Source organism: Athene noctua, chromosome 1 (genome assembly GCF_965140245.1).
Source record: "Athene noctua chromosome 1, bAthNoc1.hap1.1, whole genome shotgun sequence".
Classification (NCBI taxonomy): domain Eukaryota; kingdom Metazoa; phylum Chordata; class Aves; order Strigiformes; family Strigidae; genus Athene; species Athene noctua.
Window position 1 is genome coordinate 162,682,216 of NC_134037.1, and position 26,579 is coordinate 162,708,794.

At 38.0% G+C, this 26,579-nt stretch overlaps 1 protein-coding gene across 4 annotated transcripts in view; it reads left to right on the forward strand.

The window, feature by feature from the left end:
• ITSN1 (intersectin 1) overlaps positions 1-26,579 on the forward strand; it is a 146,376-nt gene that overhangs the window by 50,132 nt on the left and 69,665 nt on the right. For all 4 annotated transcript variants that reach the window (XM_074903244.1, XM_074903253.1, XM_074903263.1 and 1 more), the window contains 9 exons: positions 1,945-2,045; positions 2,493-2,556; positions 4,552-4,689; positions 5,625-5,740; positions 10,174-10,436; positions 11,287-11,436; positions 11,610-11,750; positions 18,262-18,349; positions 19,533-19,672. In XM_074903244.1, coding sequence (XP_074759345.1) covers positions 1,945-2,045; positions 2,493-2,556; positions 4,552-4,689; positions 5,625-5,740; positions 10,174-10,436; positions 11,287-11,436; positions 11,610-11,750; positions 18,262-18,349; positions 19,533-19,672 — 1,201 coding nt within the window. The remainder of the gene's footprint in view (positions 1-1,944; positions 2,046-2,492; positions 2,557-4,551; positions 4,690-5,624; positions 5,741-10,173; positions 10,437-11,286; positions 11,437-11,609; positions 11,751-18,261; positions 18,350-19,532; positions 19,673-26,579) is intronic.

Below are 26,579 nucleotides of genomic sequence, written 5' to 3' on the forward strand. Positions count from 1 at the left end.
GTCTTTCAAAACAAACAGTTCTTTTTCTCTTTGAAATCTAGTACTGTCAGGAGCACAGTAGTGGCACTCTAATATAATTTCCAGAGGTACAAGAAGTTACTTGCTTTATAAATACTGTTGTTATAGACAATTAATGAAATTCAAGAAACTTCAGCTGAAATGGCTTCTAGATATTCCATAAGTAGGCTGTCATAATTTGGGGGTTAACTATGTCTGAATCTCGCTGGTCACTTTTATTGCCAACAGCGGGCTGAACCTCAGGTGAGATTACTTCTTTTCTGAGGTGAAATTGCATGGCTCTGAATCTGTTTGGGCTGGGGTTGGAGCTTCCTTAGCTTAATTGCTGTTACTTCAGTAACTCTGAATCGTCTGCCAGTATCACTATTGGGGGTATTCCTTCACAGACTGCTGCTAGTGCTGAATGATGAACTAGTGTGTGTATTAAAGTTTTATTGTGGAGAAAACAGATAGCAAGGTAATTGATTTGCAGCGTTTATAGAAAGCGAGGAAGAAGAGCTAAGTCCATTAAACTGAAATGCTGGAGTATTTTTTTTTTCCCTGGCTGAGAATTATTTTGAATTTTGACAAGGGAAAAATTCAAAATTCCATTTGCAATGCTTTTATCACTCTGTCTACCGAGTCATCAGTAGCAAACTCTTGGTATGCATGGTTGTCATATGTGAGTCAACTGTTTTGTCCTCCAGCAACTTTTCTTCCAGAACTACCACTTGAGTATCCATGAGGGAGAGTTTCATTACCTAATGTCTAGTAATCTTACTTCACAGGTCAAAGTACATATATATGTAAGACAAAAGTAGATTTAACATGTAGAAACTCCAAATCTAACAAAACTGGTGAGGGAGGAAATCACATGGATAAAACTTAAACAGTCAGCTTTTTTTTTTTAATACGTTTCAATTCTTATTTTCATTATTTAAGATGCAGCTTGTTTTTGCTTTGCTCCCATGAAAGAGTATTATTAAAGCGGAATAGTCTGGAAATAGAAAAAGAGAAGCAGGGGTATTACCTGTTTCAGGTCTTGTCATGTGAGAATGGGATATGAGGTCAATTAATAGAGTACTCATATAGTCCTTTCTTGGCTCATTTTGAAAGATCTTACCATGCTATCTACTCACTGGACCAGGGAAAAGGGATTTGGTCGTTTTGGTGCACTTGTTAACTGTAATTCGGTATGCTGTTACAAATGGCTATTTAATCTGGCAGCTTTTTTTTTTTTTTTTTTTTTTTTTCATTTTTCAACCTTGACAAAAAAGGACAAAGTTTGAATGTGACTAAAGCCAAAAAAACTGTGCTTGTTGTTTTCCAGTATGAAGACTTGTCAGTCTTCAAGCATGAGAAATTATAGCTACAAATAACAGCATACAGCCTATTATGTGATTGAATTAGAACTGGGCATGTTACATTCTTCTGCTGAGTTCTGTTACACTTGACAGCAAAATTTCTTGTAGCTTTTTCACCCTTTTTTTTAATGTCTTCAGCATATTTTATGTGTGTTTTCCTTAATCAGATTATGAATGATTTGTCTAAGACAACCAGTTAAAAACAGGGTAAAATGAGATATTACTTCTGCTGACTGTGGTAAGGCATTTCCTATTATATGTTTAGGTAAAAGCTTTTAGCTTCTTTAAATTGTTTAGGTTACTTAATTCTCTGCTAGTAAAGAAAAAAGCAAAACTCTTAGGCCTGTCATTCAACTTTAGTAAAAAACATCTCCTAAAACACTGAATTATAATAAATGTTTTTAAACAGGAATTCACACCTGTTGTGGTTTCAGGAATAGAAGGGAATATTTGGGCGAAGAACCATTTCAGGCATGAAATTTGATCTCTGTGCAGCACTTAATCTTGTTGTACCTGTTAGCTTCATGTGATTAAACTTAAAACTGTATTTTCCTCCCCCTCCCTTATCCTTTTGTAATTCTAGTGTGCCTCCTGTGGCAGAATGGGCTGTACCTCAGTCATCAAGACTGAAGTACAGACAGCTGTTCAATAGCCATGATAAAACAATGAGTGGACACTTAACAGGTATTGAAGCAGGTTTTGTTGTCACCTTTTTTTGAACTGTAAAAAGCCAATTATAATAGCATTTAGAATGTTGTTCAGATAGTAAGAGACTCTCATCTCTCCCTGTTGCCACCATCAATATTTGGTCACTGTCGATAAAACAATGTGCTGTTTTAGTTTTACTAGTTCTGAGAGCATCTCTTTGCCTTTCATAGCTGTGTTGTTGTTGGGGGTTTTTTTTGTTGTTTTTTTTTTTTTTTTTTTTAAATCTGATTGCTTGTTATAGAAAAGGGAAGGGTTATATATTTTTTATTATTTTCCTTGGGGGGGAGGGGGGACTGCTTTATGATGATAACATCTCTTCTGTGTTACCTATTCAGAACTAACCTCTGCTTGTGCAGTTGCTACTTAGAAATGCAAGAAAAGGAGAAAGTTGCTTATTTGTTAATCCTTGTTTCACTTTGTTAGGTCCACAAGCAAGAACAATTCTTATGCAGTCAAGTTTACCCCAGGCTCAGCTGGCTACAATATGGTAAAAATAAATCTACTGTAAACTGTACATAAGCCTCTATACTGTATACTGTGGGGTTTTTCTCCCTTTTCAGTCTCCCTCCACTGATAAATCATTATACGTTGCTCTTCTTAATATATAAATTCATAAAACAAAACCTGCACTGCTATGCTTATATTAATATTACTTCTCAGAAGTAAAAAAAGAGCGTAAAAGACACTATGCACACAGATGTTCTGTAAATTGAGTTTCAATTATGATGTTGTAAGGCAGAGGAAATACTCAGCCTCCTATATCTTCCACATCCCTGGCCATATGTGACACAGTGCCAGGGAAACTTACACGTTTGCACAGGTAGTACAAAAGGAAGCTTAATCTAGAACCATACTTGTTTTGGGGCTTGTCTGCCTTTTCTGTGAGTTTCTAAAGGTTTATTTCCAAGGAGCTGGGGTTACATACATTTAAAATAATGGATTTTAAAAGGATTTGTCTCAGCTTCTCTTTTTCCTTTCAACTTCTTGTTGGCTGAAGTTTATTACGTTCTTATTGTCATATGGAAAGTTATATCTAACTTCTGTACTTTATAAGTCTTTGCTTGGAAACCATCGTTAGCTCACACATCTGACTTCTGCATGAGGATGTCAACTGTGTTGTTGCTCTAACATAGTGGTTCAATTGCGCTTGCTTTCTTTGTTAAGTACTGATGGTTTTGTTAAATTTTAAAAGCATTCTCTTCTTATTTGTTTCCTAACAAAACGACTGTAAGGAAAAAAAAAAAAAATCAACCCAGTCATCCAGGAGATGATTAACAAAAAAAATACTCTGCATGTTGCCAGCATTTAAGTAGGTTATGTGGGCAGGGGAATGACGTCAGCATCCTCCAGGCGTAACTGTTTTAATTTTTGACATTCAAAATTGCCAAGTCTATTGAGATAAGGAATCGATTTTATAGCTTATGTTGTCCTAAGTATTGCTCCTTTTCCTGATACTTACTCTCTCACAGTAGAACTGCTGTTGCAGTTCTCTGGGGCAAGATTTGTCAGTCTGTAATGGGATTGGATTCACTGACTCACAGACACACAAAGTGAAGTACTGATGTGCAGCTGGTCAGCTATTCTGTAGCAGCTGTTTTGGTATTTCTGTAACGAAGATGCGGACTCAGACTGTTGGGATAGCTGATCAACTGTATCTTTGCATGCTAAATTTTTATTCTGCTGGCTTGTTCATGCCCCAGCCTGAGAAGTCCAATAACACAATCATGGATCAAACCAGGCTATAATTGTCTCCCAAATTTAAATCCCATAAACAAAGTCCTGTACTTTGAGACATCAAAAGAACGTATCAATTGCTTACCTTTGATTTTCACAGTATCATGGGAGATTTTTCCTCTGTGTGCAGCATGCCAGAGAAAAAAGGTGATGTTTCGGCTGTTAAAGTTTGTCCAATACCGCCTTAACATGAGTAAAAGCATTTTGTGCATCTGTTGGAGCACTGGTTTTAGGCCATCCAGAGACGTTATTCCGTAATTTTTAATATATGCATAATGCTGAAATGTTTTTGTGCTTGTCAGGACTAGAATGTTAATGGCTTTGATTTTAATGCAAATGTGTGCTCTGGAATGTGAGATAGGAGCCTTCAGGGAAGAAGAAAACCAAGAACTTCTACCAAATATTCGAGCTGATTCTTTTCTAAATGATACTGTGTAGTGGTGTTCACCAGGCATTCAAGAAAACTCCACTGATTAGCATTACTTAGATAGCGGATGGTGCAGGCAGCACTCAAAGAGCAAGTGAAGTAGTAGCTGTGGCTATAAGGATAGTTTCAAGGCAGACATGCATGAGAAATATGGGAAATAGTGAAGCATTTGGGGTTTGCTTTTTATTTGTTTTGAAGAAATGTAGTATGAAAAAATAATGAAAAATGGAGTTTGGAACTGAATACATTAAAACTATGCTTTTTAACAGTGTTTTTAAATATTTAATAATTTACTTACTCTGTACCTTCTCTTTTAAAAAGGAATCTTTCCGATATTGATCAAGATGGAAAACTTACAGCCGAAGAGTTTATTCTGGCTATGCACTTAATTGATGTGGCTATGTCTGGTCAGCCACTGCCACCTGTACTGCCTCCAGAGTATATTCCACCTTCATTTAGGTAACTGATTATAATTCTGGAATCACGCTCTTAAATTTTTAGTTCATTTGGGAAAGCTGTCCTGTAAGTGTAAAGTACAAGACACTGAAAAGTAACCCCTCTTCTTTTTGTACTGCATCTGTGGCACAGAGTGCCTTCTCATTGGGAAATGCTTGTCTAGCTTTTTGGTTTTATTACAAGTATTGAATGCTGGAAGTAGCAAAAATTCCTTGTAAGAAGACAGTTTTGGTCAATGTTTTATGCTAGCATATCTTCCAAAATTTACTCAGTCTGACCATGTAAATTTAAAGTGTTACAGTTCCAGTTTATACTTCTGTAGGTCAAGTGGGATGTATTGGAATTCAAAACATGCTATGAGTTTACACTGTAGCAAATTCAGATGTCTTTTGATACAGTTGTGTCTGTGAATAGCAGTGATGAGTCATTACTTCTGTTTCTCATTTTCACTTTTTTTGTGGAGAAATGGGTGGGAAGACAGTAGCAGCACTACAAATGGAAAGAAATATTTGCATATGATCATAGCTTCACATTCGTTAAGTATCATCTTGAAGATTACAGGGTGGGTTTTTTATTCCATGTGGGGTCTTGTTTTTAGCTTGACTATATTGTATTCTTTCTCTGTCTTTACAACTGTTGCTATAGTTTAGGTCAGCATTTCCCCAACTTCAGACTGGTCACAAGTAAGAGATCTTGGGGACAGGGTTGAACACATCTGTAAGTTGCATGGTGCTGTGAACTTTGAACTAGGCTTCTCAGGTCACCAATGTGTGCTGTTGGGACTCTGGAGGATACTGTTACCTTAATGTCAATGGAACATTAAATACCATTAAACGCTACATCATTGCATTTAATTTATGATTTTATCATTAAATCATAAATAAATTTGGCAGCCATAGGTTCTTTTAAGCAACTTGGAATTATTGTTTTATTGACAGAAGAGTACGCTCTGGTAGTGGCTTATCTGCTGTAACTTCAGTATCTGTAGACCAAAGGTTACCAGAAGAACCAGCGTTAGAAGAAGAACAGCAACAACTGGAAAAGAAATTACCAGGTGAGCAAGCAAAAATAGAGATGTATTGAGTGCTGTTGTCAGAGATGTGAGGTGTTGTCAGAGGTGTGTGAGGTATTATCATCAGCTTATATGCTGTGGAGTTACAAAGGCTTATTAAGAAATGTTTTCTTTCCAGATCAGTTTGTGACATGTCAAAGGCATAACCAAGACATTGCTTGGTCCAGCTAATTCCTGACTGTTGCTTTGTATTGGTGACAATGGAGATATGAACAATATTCAGGCTGCTTATCTTATGCACTCTCAATGGAGGCAGCACTTTGCAGTCCTGTTATAGGACTGCAATGAAAACTTTTTACTACCTCCATCTGCTGACTTAGAGTGTGGTTTGGCTTATGTACTCTTTAAAAGATCACTATATATACAGAGGCCAGTTTCTTTGCAGTCTGTGTAACAATATGGGTTTTTATCGAAGCTTTAGCAGCTCTGCTTTTGGGAAAAGGAAAAAAACAAGGAAGAATAGCGTAAAGAAAAAAGTGTAGAAGGCCTTCTACATCTTAACACTTCAGATTGTCTCTTCGCTCTTCTTTGTACCTTCACTACTTTTGCTCTATTTTAGTCTAAGATGACCAGAATGTCACACAGTTGAAGAGGTAGTAACATGACAGATTTATACAGTGCTCTAATAATGCTTTTATTGTTTCTTCTAAATATTTTTCAACTTTTTTAATTGATTCCTAACACTTTATTGCCTCTTTGATCACACCTTAGATCTGAGTTATATTTTAGAAGACTTTCCACATAATGCCAACATCCCTCCACAAATCTATTAACCATTTTAAAGCTGATGACTGTGTGTGTTTAGTTAGGATTATTTTTAATCCCCCTGAACACTACTCTGTGTTCATTAACATTGGAATTTCCTCTGCTTCTTCATTGCCAGATCACTGAGTTTCGTGAGATTCTTCTAAAGCTCTTCAGTCAGATTTTTATTTTAGTACTGTGACTATCTGACATAATCTTCAGAAACTGTCTTACTTTTCAATCTCTTCCAGATCATTATTGCACACAGAACAGCACAATTGCTAGTAGAGATCTTTGAAGGAGGCTACTGAGAATCTTTCTGTCATTGTGAAAGTTGGTAATTTACTTTACCCCTTAATTCTAATCTTTTTAACTTATATTAGTTCCCAAGTACCTTCTCTCTCTTTCCATGCCAGGTTAGTTCAGGAGATCTGCATGTGAGCAATTCAACTACAACTCTTGTCTTTGGTTAGTATTTTATAACTAACTGCTGCTGGCAGTCTGTTGGGTAATTCCTAGCTGTAGAAGGATGAAAGGAGGAAGCAGGGACTGCTGAAGCAGACCTCACTGAGGTCTCACAAAGAAGTGTTTCCTCACAGGTGAGATATGACTCTCCTGTATTGGATCTTTGAGGCTTAAGTCTTGTGTCTCTGGAATCAGAGGATTCTGATATGCAGTTTATAGTGTCAGAAAGTTTAACCACTGTCTTGGCTTAGTTTCTTTATTAGACTTCAAAATCATGCAAGTATTCTTGTGTTAACGTGATCTTCTTTTTCAACTTGCTTAGTAATACAGTTGGGTCTGTTAGATTTGAGAGGCAACTCTTTTCTGCATTAGTTGTTCCGTGGTATCATGTCACTAACTCTGTCTATTGTAGCCTCTGCTACTTTACCCAGTGTGGCAGTAGACTGACTTATCTGTATCTTTCAGGATCATTATACCGTCTTTTCTTAAAGACCCGTGTTGCACTTGTCATCTTCTAGTCTTACAGCACTGACATTGATTAAAGGATGGATTGCACTGCACAGCTAGTAGTTCATGAATTTTGTATTTGAACTACGGATTAGCATTTTCTAGGTTTGGCAACCTGTTAGTCTTCAATTTTTGGTTGTATTTTTGTTTTACAGCCATTTCTGCTGTCAGTTAAAGAGGAACTAGATTGTATAAAACTTTTACTGTATTTGATTTATAGATTTTCCTTTGTAAAGTTCACTTAAAATAGTGGTTTTGATAAATATGGCTAGATGTTGGGTTTTTTTCTTCTTTTGAAAACATTTGAAAGGGTTTTTATTGTTGGCTTTTATAACCTTTTAGAAGCTTTTCCTTATGCATTGTAACACAAGCCAATAGCTACTTCATTAATTTGCTAGAAGTTGTTCTCTCCTATTTTCGTACTTCAGATATGCTTTGTTTTGTTATCTGGTAGCTACCTTGATTTTGCTGAGTAACAATACTATCTTATTGGGCAGTGTCCTGGTTTTTGCCCAGAGGGCAATGGATCACCATGCAGCTGTTCACTCGCCCCTTCCCCCCAGCACTGGGAAGGAGAAAAATGAATTAAAAAGGCTAAGGAATCAAGATAAGGACCAGGGAGAGGTAGCTCACCCATTACGGTCACAGGCAAAAGATAGGCTTGTTGGGGAAGAAAAGAAGGAAATCACTTTAATTGAAACACTAACAAAACCTAACATTTAACAGATTGAATGGGACAGTGAGAAGCATTATCATATCTTAAAACACCTCCCCCCACCCCTCCCTTCTTCCTGGGCTCAGCCTTGTTCCCAGCATCTCTACCTCCTCCCACAGAGGCGCAGGGGGCAGGACATGGGGGTGCGGTCAGTCCACTGCTGCTTCTTGCACAGGTGGGGGAACCACTCTTCTGCATTCTTCCCCCTGATCTACATGACATCCCTCTCGAGGGACAGAGTCCTCCCTGAACTTTGTGAGTCCTCACTATGGGATGCATTCTTTTTGAGATGCTCCGACATGAGTCACCTCCCTGTGTTGCAGTCCTCCCGATGCTGAACTACAACAGCGAGGCTTCTTCCCATAGAGTCCTAGGGGACTCCTGCAGGCAAATCTCTGCTCCTCCAATGACCTCCATGGGTGGCAAGGGGGCGGATACAGGGAAGGTCTCTGCTTTGGTTCGTCTCCCAACCTTCCTCCTCCTTCCTTCCACTGACCTCTGCATTTGCATTAGTGTCCTTCTTGTAACTCTTCCTCAAAGTCCAAACCCCCTCTCCCGTCCCCCTTCTTAAATACGTTATCACAGAGGTGCAGCTGCTATCACTAACTGGCCTGGCCTTGGCTAGAGGTGGGTCTGACTTGGAGCTGTGCGAGCTCCAAGAAACTTCTCACAGGGGGCCACTGCTGTAGCTCCTTCCCCTGCTACCAAAAACCCCAACACACAAACTCAGCACAGGAAGACATCTTAGAACCAGGTGTTTCTTCTTAGTGGTATGTGTTTCCTGAACCTTGAACATAGACTCTTGGTGTCCGTGCTACTTGCAAACGTTTCACCCTTCTACCTATTCCTTTTAACTGACTTTCTTGACATAAATATTATTTTTTTCTCTTTTTTTTCCCTTGGTTTCCTAAATTTGTGGGAATTATGATCTCATTCTCTATCAGTCTGTATCTTAATATTCTTTGAACCCAGTGGCTAATTTTAAACAAACTTAACAGACATTAAAGTGGTTAAATTTTTTCAAGTTTTATGAAAATTGATGATTTGCAATAGGAAAGGGGGCCAAACTTAGAAAAAGTCAAGAATTTGACTGGTTCAGCAGATGTCACGCAGATGTGTCAAACAGTTAGTGCATGCAGTCTTTGAAATAAATACATGCTATCTCTTGACTAGCATGCCAAAAATGTATGTATTGGGCATGCAGGGAGAGAAATACAGAATATGGGTTATGGAAATGGGACATACACGGTATGAGAAGAAACAGAAGGTGAAGTGGAAATAATAATTTGGAGGAACTGTGGAGGAGGGGCCTAGGAATGTGGAACAGGGGAAGGACAATCCCCTATATTGCAGAAGAATGTCAGGGAACCTGTGTTGGAACTGCCGTCATACTTTTAGGACAGTAAGTAATGAGGATGTGAATCCGCAGGAATCCAGTCTTCCTGAGTTCAGCTGCTCAAGAACTTCAGCAAGCCATTTCTTTTCCTTACAGGAAAGAGTAATCTTACGAGAATCTCAAGTTTAAATACATTATGGATCATTTGCACAATGGCTTTTTGATAATAACATCAGCTGAATTCTTTGCCTTGTAATAATTGAAGTGTTGGTTCTTCTACTGCTACTGTTATCGAATGTATAGAGCAACTCCAGAACTTGTGTTCTCACAGAGGATTAGCTGGTGAATGGTTTTGTCTAAATTATACCCACTTGGTGGGCTTTGTGGAGAAACCTCAAAGCCTGAGGAATGGGTATTGAAATTCACACCTCAGTTCCCTAAGGTTGTGGGTCTAAGGGGATCTATGATATAAATGCTAATGATAAAACCTAGAATTACCTGTAGAGCTGTATTATCAGTAGCTGAGAGCTGTATCTAGTACTGTTGGAAGGTTGTTTCACTTTGATTAAGCATACATGATTTTTAAATTTTTTTTAAGTCAGTAGCAGAGTTTAATTCTCCTTTGCCTCATGTTTCCACACTTTAAAGTTACATTTGAAGATAAAAAACGGGAGAACTTTGAACGTGGCAATCTAGAACTTGAAAAACGGAGGCAGGCTCTCCTGGAACAGCAACGCAAAGAACAAGAGCGTCTAGCACAGCTGGAACGGGCAGAGCAAGAAAGGAAAGAACGTGAGCGGCAGGAGCAAGAACGTAAAAGGCAATTGGAGCTAGAGAAACAGTTGGAAAAACAACGGGAATTGGAACGGCAGAGAGAAGAGGAAAGAAGGAAAGAAATAGAAAGAAGAGAGGTAACCAACTGGATAAAAGGAAGGTGGTTATGTCACTGGCAGCTGTGTTTGATTAGAACAAAATGTAATGTCCACACTAAATATTTTGCTGTCATTTTTAGTAAGCAAACATGTAAAGAATGAACTTAAATTTCTAGTTTTTGAAGTTAAGAAAGAGTTGCCTATCTCTTTATTTTTCATGTGAAATGAATGGATGAGACCTCTAGATCTAAGACAATGTGCTCTTAACCTCTGAATTCTTTAATAATAATTATTATTATTTGCTTTGTTATAAAAAGATGCTTGAATGAATGAACGAATGAATGAACGAATGAATGAATGAATGAATGAATGAAGAAAAGCTTATGGGCATTTTTGGGATTCATGATTTTCCTGTGATGAGTTAATTTGTAAAAGAAAACATATACTAGTTAACTTTAAAGGCTATCATTTTCTCACGTCGCCAAATAATGATACACTCGGTGCAGTAGCATCTGACTGTTCTTTGCAAAGCTGCAGAATGACTAGTATTGGAGGTTGGAACTAGATTTGATGCAACCCTGGAGAGTTCTTGAAGTCTTAATATGAAACAACTTGTTAAATCAGAAAATTGGATCTTGGGAAACTGATTAAAATAGGTGAATAAACAGAATAGCACTCCATCTGCTATGCAGTGAAGCCCCATTTCACCAGTGCTTTCAATTGATCATTTAAACAACTTAGCAATTTGTACGCTTAGAAGCACATATTTAGTCCACAGTTTAGCAGTGTGTTTATATTAATGTTTTAATTGCATTTTAGAATATGAATATCAGTGATTAGAATAGTTTATCAAAATAGATCTTTCATATCTTTTTTTGAAATGCTACAGGCTGCAAAACGGGAACTTGAGAGGCAACGTCAACTTGAGTGGGAGCGTAATCGTCGGCAAGAACTACTAAATCAAAGAAACAAAGAACAAGAGGACATAGTTGTTCTGAAGGCAAAGAAGAAAACCTTAGAATTTGAGCTGGAAGCTCTAGTAAGTGATTGTGATGCAGATAAAACACTAAAGCACAGTAGTGACTGTGATACGGCCATGTTTACTTTCTGTAATTTCAATTTTTAAATATGGGATAAAAGTACTTTTTAAATCCTGACTTGCATGACAAACCATTCTGGTAAAGAAAAAAAAAATTTCTTTTTTTTCTGAAGAACGATAAAAAAAATCAGTTGGAGGGAAAGCTTCAGGATATCAGATGTCGGCTGTCTACCCAAAGACAAGAAATTGAAAGTACAAATAAATCTAGAGAACTGAGAATTGCAGAAATCACCCATTTGCAACAGCAGCTACAGGTGAGAAGACATTCTCTAATATTGTTCTTAGCCTTGTATTCTGACCTCCTCAACTGCATCAATATCTTAAGCAACCTTGCCACAATATATGATGTATTGTTCCTTGTACATAAGGAATTGTAGATAATTTGTCATTCTTTTAAATGTATTTTCTTCAGACATGTCTGGGAATTACTTCCTACACTTGAAGGTGTGTCTGATTATCACTTCATCCTCATGGAATCCTGATGTGGGGTGCAGTAAATAAAATGTTTGGCTGAAGATGTTAATAGATTTAGGAGGATGAGGAGAATGAAATTTTATGGCATGTATTTTTCTTGGCAGTGATTGCTGTTTGTGTGCTGATAGAATTGACTTCAGTGAAGTGGCTTGTTGATGATCCTTTTTTTTTTCTGTTATAAAATAATGAACTTTCAAAATTGAAGTTACCAGTTAAATCGGTTAGTTCTTGGTCTAACCCTGGCATTCATCTTTCCTACTTCTCTATTTAAAATTCTCTGTCAAATTAAAGATGGAATTTAGTAGATGTCTGTTTTTAGTGAAAGAATATTCTTTGCAATTTACACAGGTTTCTAGATGAGTTGTAGTATTTGGTTTAGGGGTTTTTCTCTTCAATAAATATTTTATATTGCGTGAAATTAATTCTTGGTCAGTAATGGAGGCTCTTGGTGCTTTTCTACCACTATGAAGAGAATCTCACATGGCTTAGGTGTAAAACCTATCTTAAAACTTAATCTAATTGTTCCATTTCAACTTTCTAAGCATAATTAATACAGTACATTAATTTGAACAAAACTAGAACTTGAAAGTTCAGGGGGTTTGTTTTCTGTATGAATATTTTTTTTCTTCTTTCTTAAAACATTACATTTCCAATGAAGTTTTTCAGTACATCCTGCACAAGACATCTTTTTGAAACATCTGGTGAAATACAATGAATTTTGCACAGTGGTCTACATTTTACTCTTGTTTTGGAATCACTGCTATATTTGTAGTGACCTTTAACTGTCTGGTCGTTGTAATTGGTACTGGATGGTATGTATCCAGCGGCTTAGTTAATGCCTGTTCACTTTCTAAATTACTGTGCTAACAATGACTGAGAGCACTTCTGTAATAACAGTCATACTTGCCTTTCTTGGTGGTTGTTTTGTTGGATTTTTGGTTTTGAGGTGGGTTTTTTTTTAGGTTGACAGCAATAGCTGTGGCTTTGTGTTTTTGTCTTCTCCCATATGACCATTGATCTCAACCACTAATATTTCAGTTAGTGTTGCTTGAGTTGTTTATCACAATTGTGATCCCAGAAGGAAGTGTCACTGCTTAGTAGAAAAGGCCCAAATTTTATCTGGGGAGAACCTAAAAGAGTAGATACCTTTTTTTCAGTAAAAAGCTGAGTTTCTCAAATATCCTGTAAATTTTACTGTCTAATTTGTAGAGGAAAGACTGAAGCTATGAGGGACTTTTTACAGAGGAGATTTTGATCCTCTAAACTCTCCAGTAGATTGAAAAATCAACATTGTCAGTTGTCTTTATAGGATGGTATATCTTCACTTAGAAATATTTCAGTTTAATATATCTGACACTTGCTATGGAAAGATGAGTTAATTCAATGGAGTAATTACTTTTCTACCTATTAATTAGTTTCAGGATGGAGTTTGATTAAATTTGTGGAAGAAACTGTAACAATAAATCCTGGGTGATGAAAATTTGTGCTAGTTATATGAATCTCTGCTATCTGGTAGAGTGGTATTTCCAGGGATGTTCAGAAGGATCCCACCTTCCAAACGTCTTGTGTGTGTTTGAATCATGTTTATGCTGTCTGCAGGGCTTCTGCTAGTTACCTGCAGAGATTATTTGCATCCTCGATGAATATTTTGGCTCAGAAGTAATTTGGCTTTCCTCTGAAGCACTACAAGCAGGAAATGTGGCAGAGACTTAAGATGTATAGTGGTATCTCAGTTTCTCCTATGACCTCTTGTTCAGGGCATAGGATCAGAACAACTTTCTGTCATTAGATTGACAGGAACGGGTTTTTGATTGCTGTGTTTGCCTTCTACTGCTATATGGGATATGATTCAATTCTTAGAAATTTCTTGTTGCATGAAACTTCAGCATTAGTGATACCATTAATTTCTTTCATCTGTTTCTTCAATACAACTAAAGGATGTGGAAAAACATGTTGTGGATACTCTTGGAACCAAGTGATAGTAGTAGGTGACTCTTCTCAGAGGTATGGAGGCACCCATCTGCCAGCCTGACACATTCTCTAGACAGGTGTGCTGCTTACTGGGTGCTCATATCAGGCGTGTCACGGAGATTACTGAGCTTCCTACAGTCCACTGTTTATTACCCACTGCTCTTGTTTCACTTGGGCACCAGTGGTACAGCCAGGAACAATCTGAGGAGTATCAAGAAGGATTACAGAGCCCTGGGAGCAGCAATAAGGGACTCTGGAGTGCAGGTAGTTTTTTCATCAGTTCTCCTGGTCAAAGGGAAGGGGTTTGAAAGGGCCAGTTGAATCTAGCAAATCAACAATTGGTTACAGGACTAGTGCCACAGCCATGGATTTGACTATCTAGGCTACGGGACTTGCTTTGAGAAACCTGGTCTAATGGAGGCTGAGGGTGTACATCTGTTAGAGAAGGGAAAGAGCATCTTTGGTCATAGGCTTGCCGAGCTGGTGAAGAGGGATTTAAACTAAAGTAGCCTGGGGAGGGGGACCTCTATTCTACTCTACCAGCTTGATGCCAGTGCCAGCAATAGATGCCCAGAGCCTGGAGAGGGGTCACAGGTCAGCAAGAGAGCACACAAAGGAATCCCAGCCAGAACATCAGCTTCATCGGGGCCCAACCTAAATGCCTCTATGCAAACACACATAGCATAGGGAATAAACAAGAGGAGCTCTAGAGACTTGTGCATGCCTGCAGGGCTGTGATCTTACTGGCATCGTGGAGACATGGTGGGATGGCTCCGAGGACTGGAGTGTTGGAATGGAAGGATACAGGCTCTTTAGGAAGGACGGGCAGGGGAGATGAGGAGGGTGTGCTTCCCTCTGTGTCAGTGACCAGCTGGAGTGCATGGAGCTCTGCCTGGGGATGGATGAGGAGCTGACAGCTCATGGGTCAGGATTAAAGGGTGGGCAGGGATGGGAGACGTTATAGTGGGGGTCTGCTACAGGCCACCTGACCAGGAAGACCAAGAAGATGTGGCTTTCTATAGACAGACAGGAGCAGCCTCGTATTCACAAGCTCTGGCCCTCATGGGGGACTTCAACCACCCCGATATCTGTTGCAGGGACAACACAGCAGGGCATAGGCAATCCAGGAGGTTCCTGGAATACGTTGATGATAACTTCCTTCTCCAAGTGATAGAGGAGCCAATGAGGAGAGATGCTGGTGGGGAGTGTGAAGCTCAAGGGCAGCCTTGGCTGCAGGGACCATGAAATGGTGGCGTTCAAGATCCATAGAGCAGCAGGGAGGAGCACAGCAAGCTTGCTACCCTGGATTTCAGGAGGGCAGACTTTGGCCTCCTCAGGGATCAGCTTGGCAGAGTAGCATGGGATAAATCCCTGGAGGGAAGAGGAGCCAGAGAAAGCTGGTCAGTATTCAAGGATCACCTCCTCCAAGCTCAGGAGCAATGCATCACGACAAAGAGGAAGTCAGGTAAGACAGCCAGGAGGCCTGCATGGATGAACAAGGAGCTCCTGGACAAGCTCAAACACAAAAAGGAAGCCTACAGAGGGTTGAAGCAAGGACAGGTGGCCTGGGAGGAATACCAAGAAACTGTCTCAGCAGCCAGGGATCAGGTTAGGAAGGCCAAAGCCCTGATAGAACTGAATATGGCCAGGGGACACCAAGGACAGCAAGAAGAGCTTCTATAGGTACGTCGGTGATGAAAGGAAGACTAGGGAAAATGTGGGCCCTCTCTGAAAGGAAAAGGGAGACCTAGTTACCCAGGATATGGAGAAGTCTGAAGTACTCAACAACTTTTTTGCCTCAGTCTTCACCGGCAAGTGCTTCAGCCACACCACCCAAGTCACAGAAGACAAAGACTAGGAGATTAAAGAACTGCCCACTGTAGGAGAAGATCAGATTTGAGACCATCTAAAGAACCTGAAGGTGTGCAGGTCCATGGGACCTGATGAGATGCATCTGTGGGTCCTGAGCGAACTGGCAGATGAAGTGGCTAAGCCACTGTCCATCATATTTGAGGAGAAGTGGCAATGTGAAGTTTCCACTGACTAGAAAAGGGGAAATATAACCCTCATTATTAAAAAGAGAAAAGAAGACCCAGGGAACATTCCAACCTGAAATATTGTCCTATGTTACTTTCTGTGCTTGAAGAATTACAAGTTTTCTGTTAATCCTGTTTCATTTTGACATTCATTCTGCTGTTCAGCTTATCGAAATGATTCTTGAATTGGAATGGTACAGTTCTGATATCCTTGTGTCCTGAAAGGTGATTTCCTTTGCTCTTTCTCTTGAGGTTTATCCAGCAATACATTTACTCTACTAGCTGTCATTTTTATTGGATGATACTATTTGAAAATTTCATTTCCATGATGCCTGTGTGCTATACTTATCTAATAATACTGTTTCAATTTTTCATCCCAAACTATGGCATGGGCATGCAGGTATTTGTGTTGGGAGGGTGTGGTGGAAGGGAAAGTATGAACACAAAAGACAAGGTCTTGCATGTAGTTTCAGAACATGGTAATGGTGGTTGTTGGGAACGAGGTGGCCCCCCTCAAGTAGATGATTTGGAAAATGCTGCATTATATGTTGCTGTTGCTCATTTAATTCTGAATTCCAGTCCCATGATAGGAGTATTTGGCCTTCATGATATCCTTGAAGGGTTGAAAAAGATCCGTTGAGGCTATAGGCAATGCAGCTGAACAGTGAGGGACACATGTAACTCCTAGTAGTCAGATGCATTGTTTATCTTAATTTTAATACTTTGTGAATTTATAAAGTCCTTGATTCTACTGTATTATCTAAGTATGTTTTCTGGAACATAAAGAGATTACAGGAATCTGTAGTCATTGCATAATCATAAATCTGAGCTGTACACTGCAGAGGCCCAATCAGAGACTGCCATGAGTAAAGCGGGACAACTATGAAGTCATGTCAGTACAGTCAACCTTTTGTGTTCTTGTAACAAAACCTAAAAACTTTTCATGGGACTCACTCTGGTATTAGGTGATTTTGAGGTTTGAACTCAGCTGGCAGCCAGATGCCACGTGGCCAGCCGTTCACCTCTCCCCGGTGAAATAGAGGAGGGACAAAAAGAAGAGTATTCATAGGTTGAATAAAAAGAAATAATTTACTAAATATAACAAGAGAGCATCAGTAACAATACTGAGTCCAAAAAAACCCACGGTTAAAATGCAGCAGTGGCTTACTGAGCGCAGTAACCACACACCCCCCCCTCAGCAACAACACAACCCAACAAGCAGACTGCTTGAACCCAAGCCAGATCTAGAGCTTGCCCCCCTCTATCCCTGGGCATGACATCACAGGGTATGAAATACTCCAACGAAAATTAACTCCATCCTGATCGAAACCAGGACAGGTGATTAGGTGTCATTTATTCTTAGGATCGTATTCTGTCATTTGCAGTCTTTCATGACAAATTGAAATTGTCAGATAGTTGATTCCTCAAAAGCCTGCAGTTCAGGACAACTGCTGAAATAAATTGCTTAGTTTGTCTGAAAGATGGAATGTTGACAGTCAGGCAGCTTTTATAAAATAAGCTGTTTCACCTCATGCTTCCATGATATGTTTTGACAACTTGAAGATGGAGGTCAAGGCTTCTGAAAAGTGTATGAAGTAGCACTTCATCCTCCAGAAGGAGCAAGGATTATATATGAGATATATATATATATGACCCACCAAAGGAGGAATTTTTCATCTGCAGGGTCTCCTGTAATATATCAGTGTACAATCTTATGACCGCATGTTGAAATTGAGAGAGATCATAATCCTCTTTCAAGAATGCTAAATCAGGAGATATAGGACTCAAGTATTGTCATCTAACAGAGCTTGTGTTGCATAGCTTTTGACCATAATATATTCATTTAAACTGAAAGCCTTTGTTTTCTCTTCCTTAAATAAACTGTGAATATTTGTCTTTCTATTCCTGATCAAAGTTAATATTAATTTATTAAAATTAAATGTTAATAAGTGCTTATTTTAACATTTCCTGAAATCTAGCATTGTCTTTTGGCCCTGAATTTCAAGTAATTCCAAGCCAAGCCACACATTCAATGACAATAAATTCTCAAGTAATATGCTTTAATTTGGTATGCTCACTTTTTTTTTACTGGCAGAGAACTATGTCTGAGTGGTAACACAGATAGTGCTTGTATAATAGCAAGAATACATAATTTAGCAAGAGAAAAAGTAGAGTCATTTCAGAAGAAATGAAAATGAGAGGTCTTATGGCTAAAGTAATTACTCACTCAACTTTTTGTCTGTTTCTCTTCTTGTTTTCTTTCTTCTTGTTGTCCTCTATTCAGGAATCTCAGCAGATGCTTGGAAGGTTGATTCCAGAAAAGCAATTGCTTAATGATCAGCTAAAACAAGTTCAACAGAACAGTTTGCACAGTAAGTATGTTTGCGTACATGTATAAGTTTGTATAGGATGTGATGCTGCATTGCACAGTTGTCCTGGTTTGAGTCAGTGGTGGGAATCTTTATAGCAGGGGAGGGGGCTGCATCAGTGGCCCCTGTAGGAGCTTCCTGAAGTTCCCTGGCTCCAAGTCAGACCTGCCTCTGGTCAAGGCCAGGCCAATTAGCTGCCAATATGTGATAATGTATTTAAGAAGGAGAACCTGGGAGGAGTTGTGGTAGTTGCGAGGAGAACATATGCACAAACACTGAGGACAGTGGAAGAAAGGAGGAGAAGGGTGGAGGTGTGCCAGAGCATTGATTTCTGCTCCTCATGCCACCCATGGAGGTCACCAGTGGAGCAGATATCAGTTTGCCTGTGGGAAGTCCCATGCTCAAGCAAGTGACTTCGCCTGAAGAAGGCTGGGACCCCATGGGAAGAAGGCCCCGCTGTTGTAGTTTGGCTCTGGGAGGATTGCAACATGGGGGGTGACTCACATGCCTGTGGGAGTGACTCATGTTGGAGGTGGTTTGTGGAGGAGGATGGTCTCCTGTGAGAGGGGGACCACACTGGGACAGGGGAGGAATGCCAGAAGCTCCCCACCCCGCTATCCCGAGGTGGAAGTAGTGGCAGGACTGACCATGTCCCCCAGTCTCTGCCCCCTGCACTGCTGTGGGAAAGGAGGTAGAGATATTGGGAGCAAAGCTGAGCATGGAAAGAAGGGAGAGTGGTGGCGGGGAGGTGTTTTTGACATGTGGTGATGCTTCTCACTGTCCTACTCTATCTGTTAAGTTGTGGTGATGTTAGTGTCTGTATTAAATTTATGTTCTTCTTTTCTTCCCCTAATGAGTCTTGGTTTTGCCTGTGCAAGGATGAGATCATCCCTCCCTGTCCTTATCTCAACTTCCTGGGTCTTTTTCTTTCCTCCTTCCCAGCGCTGGGGGGGAAGCAGGGAGTAAACGGTGTCTTTGCTTATTTTCCCCTTCTCAGCACTGGGTGAGAGAGGGGGAGTGAGTGGCTGCGTGGTGCTCAGTTGTCCTCTGAGCTTAAACCATGACAATAGTGTACTCTGTAATTTATTTTTTTATGTTGCAAGGTGTGTGTTGAAAAATGTTGCTTTCTATGACCTAAAATTCTCCATATAAGAAAATACTTATTTGACAATATATTTAAAAACAGGGGATTCTCTTCTTACTATCAAAAGAGCCTTAGAAACCAAGGAGCTAGCACGTCAACAGCTTCGAGACCAGCTAGACGAAGTAGAAAAAGAAACCAGATCTAAACTTCAGGAAATTGATATTTTCAATAATCAACTGAAGGTAATCCTAGACTTTTTAGCCCTTGTAAAAGTTCAGTTAATTATTTTCTAACTTGATTATGGAAAAATAATATTGAACTAGGATGGTTGATTTAGAGTGTCAGATTTGAGAATGTTCTTAAATCTCTTTTGGGGGTGGGGTTTGTTGTTTTGTTGGTTTTTTTTAAGAAAATACTACTTAGCATCCAACTAAGAATTTGAATCAACTTGATCTGCAGAATCTTATTTGAGAATAAATTTGAGCTCTGATTCCAGATCCGTGATTGCAAATCTGCAATTGACAGTTTCTGCCCTTTTGCATCAGAGAAGCGCAAGACTGTAGTAGGTCAGCAAATCTGCTGGAATCAGTACTTCAAATTGAAATCTTTATTAAAGAGACTTGATCTTCTACTGACATGCAGAATTTTTATCTGCTGTTTGTAAGCTCATACTTGTTTCTGAATGTAGTTGTCTGTTGTTTGTGGTTTCATGCTTTATTGATCAGTCTTTTGTTAAAAGTGTCTTGTTTATTTCTGCACAAGAAAATGACAGAAATTGTGGAAGTCAGTATAAGTGTTCTTCAGAGACAAGTTGTAAATCAGTCTTTAGTTACAAATTTATAACAACATTCATTTTTTCATAACGTATTCTAATTTTCAAGTACTTTATCTGCTAATTCAACTGATGTTTTATCCTGAAGGCTGACTCGAAAAATGCTCAATTTCCTGCAAGGTATAATAAATTGTGCTACAAGCATTTAGAAGGAAAAGCACTATGATAAATACATTAGTGCTTCTGTAGTTGTTTTGAAATTAGATCAACTATGATTACATCATATGCTTTAGGATAGAAGGCATGTTTGAAATTAAGCAATAGTTTGTTTTAATATTAAATTTATTAGTCATTATAGGAAAAGTTAAAAGATGTAGACCATATCACTATCTGTTTCAATGCCAATTCAAAGATGACTCTCATGATCTTAGGCAGGGAGATAGAAAGGGGAGAATCTCTGCAGAGTCACAAGAGCCACAAGACAATCAAAATGTGTGCAATTTATTTTAAGAGAAAAGAGAATGGTTTACCTCACATGGTTTTTTATATATGCTTTTTGGACATATCTTAACATGTTGTGCTTTTTGCATGTTTGGGTTTTTTGGAGGGTTTTTATTCTTTTTTTTTTTTTTTTTTTTTTTTTAATGGAGTCCTTTTGAAGTGTTTTGCAAATAGATGTGATCAAAGGATATTAATTCTAAAATTAGTGTTGGCATTTGGTTTGATCATACATGACCTAAACAGTTTATAAATGGGCAGAGGGGTGAGTAATCTTAGTACTGTGACAGTAGCAAAACCAAAAAATACCAAAACAAACAAAATTCAATATTTTAAATATTGAGGGTCTTGACTTAACAAATAACAAGCTAATGATAATTAAAATTTGAAGATGCATGTTAAACAAAGACATGGATTTATCAGAATGTGTGCCATCTATCCAATAATACCTTGACTAATTGTAAACTACTTTGCAACTTAATGGGAAAATTGATTTCTGTGTTCAAATCTTAGTATTTAGAGTTATCACTTCAAATGATGAAAATTAGTTCATTGGGAAGACTTCAGCAAGCTTCCTCTGGCTTGAGGATATTGTGTTCTTCATTTCATAATGTGTAGAAGTAGTGCTTAATAAGAAGACCACTTTTTGATGCTGTATGTTGGTATTTTTGCCTTGCTGCAGCTTTCTTTGCTTTCTTGGAAGAGATGAGTTTAAGAGGGGTTGTTGTACTCTTGAAACTTAGAGGTGGGACCTTAAGTCAGAGTTACATCTTTCCCTTTTGTAGTTTCAGTAGATGTGCAAGATTTATTTTGGGGGTCCTGCATGATTTTGTTACTAGCTTTAGATATCTACAAAGACATATATAGCTTTCTGTGGACTCAGCATGGAATAGTTGTAGTACTCCCAGTGCCAGAGAAACCACTTAGAAGATGCTATGTGTGCAGCAGTGATTTAATGGCTGTTGTTCTTTTGGAGAGAGCTTGTCTTGCATATGAGACTTTATGCACAAAGCTAGTGAAAGGTTTTCTGAGACTCATGGTTTTATTAGAGTTTGTGTGGTGGAAGTTCTGTTCTTAAACCAAGGTGGAACGCACCTATCTCTCTTAGGTAATAATATATGCTCAAAACAAAGTAGGCTTAGGAATTTGCCTAATTCTCAGATACTTTCACCTAAACAATTGAAAATCTGGTAGGAACAACTGCCACTGGAAAGATGACTGTTACACTTGAAATAGGCAGGAAATAGCTTATAAATAATCGCCAAATTAACAGTTTCCCTGATTAACAGAAGAATTTTTTTGTTATTTATTATTAACTGGGTGCATAAATACAGCAGGCTCATTTGGTGCTACAATACCTTACAATTTGTATAATTATCAATCAACTGTGTAATGCTCACATTTACATGTAAAACTTCAGATAATGTATCAAAAGTTCCACCACATCTGAACTCTAAATATAATAAAGGCTTCTTATCTTGTGAACTAAGGGAAAATATGTAAAGATGGGAAATAGAGAAATGTTTATTTTTTTAAATGTATTTTTCTTAAATTAATTTTAAACTCCATTTTTAATAAGGCTATTTCTGAGTTATCTCGTAGGTTTAAACCAGACTTTTTTACGATGATCTGTTTTTACCTTGTGCTCAGTGTACTAACTCAGAGATGCACATTTGATGGGGTGGCTGTTAGGACAGCAGCACCGTAACTGATACTGTCTTGTGCAGCTTTTTTCTGTGATAAGTGATGGAGATGAACTGGTGCTTGGCTTGTCTACTATAATATAACTAGCTTCTGGACAAAAAGCATAATGGTATTGTATTGTGTTTGAAGTCCCAGGAAAGAAAAGCATATCTAAATACTATCTAGGTATATATCATCTTATGGCATTTTGTGCTTATTTCCTACAGGGAGACGGAGTAATACATGACTTTACTTAGTGAAATGCTTAATTTAATAAAAAACAGAACCAAAATTGTAAATATGTAAGCTGCTGCTCTCCAAATATAAGGCATATGCCAAACTAGTTTTGGTGAAATGCTTAAGAGGCAGTGAAGTTGACAGAAATATTAAATTAAAACTTTTGTCATCATTGTTGAGATTTATTCCTTACTGGCCATGAATATTGATTGCATTATCTTCTATGTGAATATATCCTTAAATTTTGCAAAATTCAATTTCTGATTCATTCTCTTGAAATAGGCTACACTTGATTTACTGATAGGGAATACAGAAATTTGCCACGATAGTACAAGATAAAATGAACAATTTAACTATATCTAATGTGCCTTTTCCTTGATGAGACTTTAAGGTTTACCTAATACTTCGATATATTTTAGGTTACGGGTCAACTTGTTAGCAACATAGTATATGCACTGCATTTGCCTCCATATTACAGTTTTTATGTTCTGCAGTAAGTGAATACTTAAGACAAGTATTAAATTACCTCATCTTTGCTTCATGTCTTAATAGTATATGCGAGTGACTAGGGAGATAAATGAAACGTTTTTTTCCACTGGATCTTTTGTCATCCTTCCAAAACAACTGATTTGCATTTCTTCTGATTAGTCCTTTTGGCGCTCAAGTACTTCAGGTACTTTTGTTTCAAGTTAGCACTTCTAGAGTTGGAAATGTTTGCAGAATTTGGTTAATTTTCAAAAACTTTTTGGAGTATAAAATGTTATTACTCTTTCAAAACAGGTGGTTTCAAGTATCTTGACTAATATCTTTAGGTAGAACCACATGGTTTCAGGAAACTGTTAGTACTTGTTTGGCAGAGAAATAGGTACCTTAGCCTACAGCTGGTCAGATATCCTTTTTAAATCAGATTTGAGGCATTTTATCAGAGAAGTTACAGTCTTGTGGATTGTGTCATATTTGGCTACAGAGTAAATGACTGAGTTTGTAACAAGGTTGAAAGTCAAGCCACTTTTTTGTGTCCTGAATTATGGCCAACGGAGTCTAACTTCCATTACTCGTAAAAAAATCTTAGCCTAGAAATCTAGTAATTAAAATTTATACAGATATTAGTAAAATGTAACTAGGCACTTGTTTATTTTCTCTGCTTTATAAAATAATTCTGTAGAAATGAATTATATTAGGTTTCCTGTTTGTATATGTGTAGTCATACTATAATTTACCATTATAAATTCTTTCTATATTCAGTGTAAATTTACATTTAAATGTTATAAAGGTCAGTCATTACACATTGTCAAAAAAAGCAATAACGATTCTTAATACGGTTCTTGTCTCCAAAGACCAAATAATCATTTCATATAGCACAGAAGAATCAAGTATTTAGAGCTTGTCTGTGTTATTGCACAGGTGAAGACAACGAATGAATTCGTGTTTCTGAAATATGTTAGTCTTGCTGAGAAGCTGTTTTCAGTGCCTGGAAAAAGTGGTGAATGGTAGAATCAAGTTCTTAAAAATGTTTTACATTTTGTCTCATGTTCCGGTTGTTGTTAGTCCCTGTGTAGTCAGTGTGCACTGGACAAGTCTTGCATATGAATGCCTGTTTACATTTGAGCATTTCTTTCTTCCAGTCAGTGGCAATGGAAGATGCAATGCTGCAGTGCCTGGCAGTTCTCCTGGGCTGCGTCAACTACTTAGACTCCTTTCTAAAGGTCTCCATGCCATACTCAGGCAGTACACAACTATCTCAATCTGAGTGATGAACCTCCTCCAGTTATGTGCTTCACTTTACCATAAACAGATGAGTGTGCAGTCTTTAACTAAGTTAGTATTTAATAAGAGGTGCTAGCACTAAAACATAATGAAAGGGAATAGTTTATAATTTGTTTGTTTACCTAATCCTTGCTGCCTAGATGAGGAGTGTGACTTGAATTGCAACTTGGGCAAGGTACTAGTTAGTTATTTTTGTCTTTTGCTTATCTGAAACTTCAAGATTTTAAGTTAATTGCCTATTTTGGTCATGATGTTTAGAATTTTTAAAAAAGAAAACACTTTATGTAAAGTATTCCTTTACAACACTGTAATTTGTGATTCCAGGTATGAGAGAGATGGTAATACATTCCCTTTTATCAAATCCCCCATAGCTGTAATATGGGGTAAAAGGAGGAACTGTCTCTGTTAAGGACAAAGCAGGCGCCTGGTCTTCTACTCTTCTACCCCTGGGGAATGGGGTAGAAGAGTATTGCTGTGGGAAAGCTTCAGTGAGCACAAAACTGTAGGGTTCTTTCCTCTGGGATCAAATGCTCTGGTTTGTCTCAAGGAGAGAAGATTTGATGGAAACCTTGTATTGTAATCCTTGGAGTATCCTAAATTCTGTTGTCTTTCTGTCAAAAGGCGAAATTTGGTCTTAAACAACTATATTTCTAATGTTAAGGTTTTCATAGCAATATGACTTGTCTGTATATAGTGAATATTATTCTGCTGTATGAAACTCATATTTTAATTCATATTCAATATTATGTGGGCACCTAAATGTGGCTATTGTAACATCTCAAAATTATACTTGTTAGTCTGTTTGTGAATTAAGTGGAGAGGTAATAATTTCTCTCTGCTTTTAAGGTAAGACATGATTTGTCCTGCACACCAGAAACAAGCAAAGCGTTGTTATGTCTTTGGAGTTACAATATATGATTTGTAAATGTACAGCTTTTAAGTTGCTTGTGTCTGTAAAAGATGAGTGTAGGACTGTGCTGAATATTCAGCTGACAAATGTTTCATTCTGTTGATTGTTGAAGTGTTACTATGATTTTGTTCAACTGGTGTTCTATAGCACTGTGGGAGATGCTGATTCTTTCTCCCCCATCCTCCCACTGATACTTGGCAAAGCAACAGAGCATTTATCTGTTGCAGGAGATACCGATCAAATCTTTATTTCCTCCTAACTAATGCAAAGAAGGATACATAGTGCATTTTTATCTCCAAAAACATTCCATCCAGTGCAAGGAGTATAAACTAGGTTAGATTTTCTTAACTGTTACAGGTATGTCACAGAAAAATATTTTCACAGAATACTGAACTAGCACATTGGCTTGGCTGGGAAGGAGTAATGTGTTAAAATGTCTGTGGAAAACTTAAATAATTATTAAAATGTCCCTTGAGATCCTAACTTAGCTGAGCATATAGATAAAATGACAAAGTAAGCAAACAAAAGAATTTTTTGGACCAGAGTTGACAGCAGCAGCACTTAACTGCTGTGATGCAGCAGTTAATGATCCGACTATATGTACTCAGTATGAGAAATTACCTGCTTCAGACAGACATAGAGGCATGGCTCATAGCTACAACTTCCCCAGGTTTTTTTTTTTTGCAGTAAAAGTGGCATATATCATATGCTTAATGATGAGATAAACTTATGTGTCTAAACTATAATTAAAATATAAAATTTGGGCTAGCCTTATAGTTGGACATCTAGTGGAAGTAAATAAATGTTTGGTGCACAGATGTCTTGGAAGTTGTAACTTGGTTTTATGTATTTGTGAATTCAGGAAGTTTATCTGAAGGGGGAAGATAGCAATATCCTGAATCAAATGTAGATTTTTTCTGATTTTGCGTCTATAGATGAACTGAATCATTCTTTCTAGTTTACAAATTTCTTGTTAAAAAATAAACTAAGCTCAGATACTTGCATCTGGGTTGTCTCACTTAAAGCTTTTTGGGATTTAGTGAGATTTTTTGTTTACCTGTGATAGCCTTCATACTCTTCAAGAATTTTAGTTCCTCTTTCTTTGTGTAGTGATTATTTCTGTTTACTGCTCAAACAACCGAGTTTTGGATAAAGATACAAAGGGAAAGAGAGTTAACAAACCTAGAAAGCTCTGTTGTCTAAATAGATTAAAATTTTGCAAGTAACAACAGGTTATCTTCAGTGTTGCCTTATTAGAAATGTATGAGTATTCCGGATCTCT